We start from the raw sequence: 6503 nt of genomic DNA, 5'->3' as shown, positions 1-6503 counted from the left end.
ATAATTAAGACTTCTTTTTAAAATAATTAAATTTATTTAACTTATAAAAATTATTCTAACTACAAATTTTGTAAATATTCTAGTGATAGAAATTATTTAAGTCCTAACAATTGTACTTATAAAATAATTGGAAATATTTCTAAGTCCAGACCATAACATACACTGACGTGAAGGTGCTCAGTGCAGCATAGACAAGACTCGTCTGATTTGCCCTTGTTTTCGGGTCCCTTTTATATGTGATATTGTATGTGTGTGTGTAAAATCCCAAGTGTGTGTGTGTAAATGAATAAGATAATAAAATAAGATAATTCCTATAAATTGTGAGTGTGTGTGTGCGTTAATGATAATAAAATATGATAATTTCTTATTGATTTTGCATGTGTGTGTATTACATAATTACTGATGCAGGGATACAGGATGTGGTCAACCACCCACGTATCTGTGACTCCAATATTCATATTCTTATTTAAACAGATAACCATGTGAACGATTTAACTTATTCACACGCCCAGTTTCGATGTTCATGAGAACCTCTTATAATGTGTGTTTTTATATTATGTGACTACGCAATACGCGACAACAACAACAGTAAAGGAATCATCTCGCCTTTTTGTTGCCTCGAGATCGATTAGCTCGCAGTAATAATCGACGGCTAACAAGCGTAAGCGTGGCAAAATCGAAACGTTTCGACTTAAGGTTTGAGATTAGACTTTGATACGCTATAAGTGTTGTTTTGGGTGTAAAATCGCAAAAACACTCGGAATACACGATGCGCTATATATGGCCGGCTCGTCAGAGAGTTCATCGCTCTCTTAATATTATAATCATTGATTTTAGAATTACATACTTAACGTCTCTGTGATCGTTCGCGTTAAATTTGATAAACACAGGTTTTCGACTATAAAATAACAACTATAGTTATCATTCGTGGAATTCGAGGTGAGGGATTTGGGGGGAGACAACTATTAAGTCTTTCTAAACCTCCTCCCCCTTAAAATTTATTGCAAAATTAAACAAAGTTTGTATTTTCATACATATTCTAACAAATTTCAATAAAAAAAAAAATATTTCCTAATTTATATAAAATGTTATATGTAGCACTTAACTAGTTGTTTCACAAATCTGCCTATTTTACACATTGAAAAAGATTTAATAAACAGTATTGAAAGTGAAAGTATTTTAAATTAATTTTCAAAATCCTTAAGGATAATGGTTTTAAAATAGAATATGAAGTATTTGAGAATGTTATTCATACGCCTTCTTTTTATTATTTTTACATTTTTTTTATTCTTAATATCTTATAAACTTATAATATTATCATAATCATTAGATAATAACTATTTTAGTTGAAGATTAAGGATCAATAGAAAAAAAACTTTTAATGTAACATATTATTAAATTTCTGATCTGAAAAAAATATCGGTTAGCTATTTTATTTTTAAGTCATTGATTCAGTACAATTATTTATTGCAATGATTGTTACATTTATTTTAAGAATTATTTAAGGTGGTGGGGATTTTTCCCTACACAGTTTTGATTCATGAGAAAAATCGTAACCCTCAACTATTTCAATGGATTTCCACTCATGATAGTAATAGATTTCTATAGTGTATCATGTATTCTGAAATCAATTATTACTATATGACGCACATCGCGCTCGTCGTGGATATCTCCAGGGGTCCAACGACCAACAATTAATTATATAACCCCCTCCTCTCTTCGGCCGCATTTTTTACCTCAACCGTAATTAAAAATTATATGTTTAACGTTTATGAAAATACATATAATTATCTTTTTTGTTGTTATAGGACTGGACACTACAGATAAAATACGTTCAGCTGCGAGACGCCGGTCTGTATGAGTGTCAGATATCATCACATCCGCCGAAAAGCATTTTTATCAATTTAAAAGTTGTCGGTGAGTACCCATGTCGTCCTCTATTATAATAATATAGTGCACGTGGAAGCAAAATAAAAAAGGGTGGTGAAAATCCTAGGTCGGGTGAGATGCATGAAATAGTTGTATCAGTTTTTTTAAACTTGAACCATTACTATCGAAAAAACAATTTTATGAGAAAAAAGATAAATAGATCTACTTTTATTCCTAAAGATTTTTGATTAGCATAACCAAATTTTTAATTTTGATGAGTTTTACTCTTTATTTTTTATTATCTATAGTAAAAAAAGCATTTAAAATACACCTATAAACAGCAAAAATTACATTAAAATATCTCGAAGTGTCTTTAAAATGCTAATGCGATTATTTCAAGTCGTTCTGATTAATATTTATAGAATATTAACATAATTAATAATATCATGATATTTATTATACTTATTATATTTAATGCATTCAATCGAAATTTCTTGAAGTATTTGATTTTGTCAAAATTTTATTTTGTAACGCTTATAAAACTTTTTTGCGACCTTCTAATGATTTTATTTTTTTGTTACGAAGAAAATGTTATAAAAAATCATATACTTACTCAATTTTCAAGCCTACAAGTAAAAAAATTATAAATTTTATGAACATTGATTACAAAAACATGAGGATTTCCGTTATTTGTTCGTTTTATTAAATTTAATTTTCGAACGCTCATAATCTTTTTTTGCTAATAGGTTAATTTTTTTTAATCAGTACTAGATAATATCTAGTACTTATTAGACACATAACATATTATGTTATGTGTCTAACAAGGAGTTTTTAGTGTATTTTCAAAACTTTTTATCAAACCAAAAATAATTCATTAAAATTTTACGAAAAAAGCTAAGTAAATATTAAATTTTCAAGAATCAATAAATAGATTAAAAAAATGTTATAGAAATTAAACTGTCCATAGAAAACGGTGATATAAGAATTCAGTGAAAATTTCAAGTTTCAATAATTATCATTTTATTAAATAATAATAAAACAAAAAATTTGATGTGTCAAAAACTGGTATGATGTGTCACCATTATTTTCGTCAATTTTTGGTAGTTAAAAAAAATTATTGGACAGTTCATAAAATAATATCATTCAAAGTACCAATCAGACAACATTTACTATCGGAAATTTCTTATGATTGTAATGATCGGCACAATCATTCTGGCCGAAATGTTGTTCGTGGATACAAAAAGTGAAAATAAATTAACAGTGTGTGACAAAATAATAGGTGGTGCGAGTTCAAATGTCAATCTTGGTTGAAGGATTTTGCAATTTTAAATTGAAAAACTGTTGAGATATTTATAAAATGACCCCTTCTAAATACCAACTAGAATACATTTTCCATCTTTTATATTTTATTTGGTGATTGTAGCATTCCTTTCGGTTCAAATTGTGTACATAAACACAAAAATACACATAGGTACATCGTGGTAAAACCAATAAATTTCTTGTTTCAGTCAGAATCTAAAAAAACACAACAGATTTAAATATTTTAATACGCTTACGATGTTCTGAAAATAATTTATATAACAAAATTGGATTTTACTATTATTATTATTATTATTATTATTAATATCATGATAATATTATAATGGACTGTATATAAAAAAAAAGAAAAAAGGAAAATTAATAATTAAATTAAAAATATGATAAATTATAGGAGGCGAACAAGGCGAAATACCTTTTTTTATGTTACGGAAAAAAGATTAATATATTTCAGGTTAGATTACGTTTTTTCAATAATGAACTGTAAAAATATATTTTTTCCACGTCTAAACGAGTGGGGGTATTTGTTGCGTTACGCCGTGAGTTCGGTGAAATCATCGTAGAAGCATAGGCGAACATTGGGGGGCTTAGTTCCCCAAATATTTTAATAGCCCATTCAAAATCGAAACTTTGTTGGATATGTTATTTGTTGTTTTTATAATTATTTGTTCGTTTTTTTGAAAATCGTAAAATAAGAAATAATAAAAATCGATTTGCAATAGCATTAACAATTCCAATTAGTTTGGCTACTTACAAATGAAGTTTCAGTGCAATGAAAAAAATAAAAACTTAGCTGAGGACATCGTTGGTTCATGATAGGTTCTGCGATCTTTCAATACTATATATTGAAAATGATATATCGAAACATATAAAAAGCGATCATATTTTGAATATCTTTGCTAATACAAATAGATATTTATTATTAAAATAGAATATTAATTATTTTTAAATATACGTTATTTAGAGTTTTTTTACAATTTAAACATATCTATATTTTTAATACTTAATAAGTTTTACTTATGCATGAGAAGGGGGCGTGGGGCAAAGCCCCTGTGAGTTAATTTAACATTGAATTATTATAGCCCCCCCAAAAAAAAAAAAATTCAACCAAATATCCGCCTATGTGTAGAACATGACTTATTGTAATTATTTCATAGATATTTTGTAAGAAAATAAAAATTTAAGTATGTTATATTATTGATTATGAAATAGTCTATGCTAAAATCAATGGTTATACGAATACATTATAATACAATTGTTGATTTATTTAATTATTCATATAGAAAAACCAAAAAACCAATAATAAATTTTAATTTATTATACATAGTACATGATTACGGATTTGGTATTACTAGTCTCGTTACTATTACGGAAATACGTATCGAACTGTCAATTAGGGTAGTTTTCGTAATTTTTGACAAGTAATTATTATGTAAATATAATGATCAGAGAAAAAATTTTAAATTCTGTGCAATTACAAATTAGCCATTCTTCGGCACAAACTGATCTTAATATTTCAAAATATTGCAATTGAAAATCAAATAATTGGTTTCATTATTATTGTTTATGTAAGCTTATAGATACCTAAGCGCATCCGATAACTGTTCTGTCCAACTAATTAATTAATTAATTAATATAAATTAGATAATCTTTTCTACGATAACCATTATATTGCAATCGTCTTTCATTACTGTTATAGTACACTTCGTGCAGCCGTATAAATACCTTGATGTAGGGTGAATTGTATTAATACAATAGTCAGTATAATTAGCGCATACGATTATCCTTACTCACTATAACTATGAAACCTAGGTCTAATTTGATTTCCAATGGCGATAATTTGAAATTTTCATAACTGCTATAGTACTGAAGAATCAATATTATGTAATTTTCTAAAAATTGCAATTTCAAATTATTTTCCCGACCGATTAAGAAACCAAAATACAGGTTTGATTATATATACATACGCATACATATAATGTGATCCTTTCGATTAAACTCTACTAAACAAGGAGATTTGAAAATAAATTATTATTTACGATGATTAATTTCATCGGGATATCACGGTGAGACATCCTATACTATATTTCGGGTCAATGTATTTATTTAAATGGGTTTTTCTGCAATATACTATCGCGATAAAGGGTTTTAAATCAATCATATACTCGAGGTGTTTCCGTATTTGTGGTGACATAATTTACGCATATAATAAAAAAAAAAAAATAAAAAATCTAAAGTATCAATTACCGACAATACAATAAATAATAGAAAACATGGAACTTATTACGATTAATGAACTTCCGTTATTAAATGCAGGATTGTAACCTTACTTGCGTCCATAATAAATCCATATTGTTTAAATAATAGTTTTTATAGACGTCGTTTTCTTATTCTGTATAGAGACGATAATATTATATCACAATAATCATGTGTGCTAAATAAACATTCAAATATTTTTCAAAACGTCGTTTTGATAAAGAATCTAACAAAAAGCTTTGCAGTAGATGGGTGGTGCTCCGGTGGTCGCGTGTGTTGTGTACCTCATAAGTAGATATTGCAGTGAAACATCATTAAAGAAAAACGCTTATCTGTAAATGGAAAATATGTTTTTATACATATTTTTTTTTAAAGCTCTACCGATAGTCGATACTCCAGTACATAGGTATAGGATTAGGATTGTCTCTAATTGTTGAATTACAAAAATACAATTTCCATTATGTTAATGTAATATTTTTAATTGGTCGCACGCGTCACGATCGTGTGCTGCATTAGTCACCGGCATTAGTCGCCGTGAATTAGTATAATATTATAAACAGAACACCGAAGTAAAATATATTACCAAACGAATATTCGACTGGCTCGCGTAGCTAAACAGATCATACTTCAAAAGAGTTACGATTTTACAAAACGGACGCGAAAAATATTTATTTTTAAATGGTACACTGTACGATTTACCAGCCCAGTAGAACGTGTGGCGTGGTTAACTAATCGTTGGATAAGTTATGCGGTGTCTAACCTTCTTATTACTGTATTTTACTATACAGTTTTGGCGCGTGTAACGTATTATCGTTTTCTTTTTTCATACCAACTCTCCACGTGAATGTTGTTCCTTGTCCACCGTAGATGTTAATTAAAACAATATCGTTATCGATTTTGCCGTAAACCATTATTTATTTATTTTTTATTTATGTAAAATCAACGGGCCAGAGTTCTTTAACAATTATCTGGGAAGTATCGCAGAAACGAGTATCGCAAAGGTTGATCATTTGGACTCCACGTGGTGATCAATGGTGCTTTTACTGATGATTTTCCGAGTG

The 6503-nt window shown here is 28.2% G+C and overlaps 1 protein-coding gene across 1 annotated transcript in view; it reads left to right on the top strand.

Annotated features, from left to right (window-relative positions):
* Window positions 1-6503, top strand: part of LOC112680664 — a 171061-nt gene that overhangs the window by 112353 nt on the left and 52205 nt on the right. Inside the window, exon 4 of the mRNA XM_025550827.1 lies at window positions 1809-1917. Within this exon, the coding sequence (XP_025406612.1) occupies window positions 1809-1917 (109 nt within the window). The remainder of the gene's footprint in view (window positions 1-1808; window positions 1918-6503) is intronic.

This window comes from Sipha flava, unplaced genomic scaffold (genome assembly GCF_003268045.1).
Source record: "Sipha flava isolate LNK unplaced genomic scaffold, YSA_version1 179_pilon_pilon, whole genome shotgun sequence".
In the NCBI taxonomy this organism is placed as follows: Eukaryota; Metazoa; Arthropoda; class Insecta; order Hemiptera; family Aphididae; genus Sipha; species Sipha flava.
Note: the sequence above shows the minus strand (reverse complement) of the source record. Positions and strands in the feature narration are given on the sequence as shown.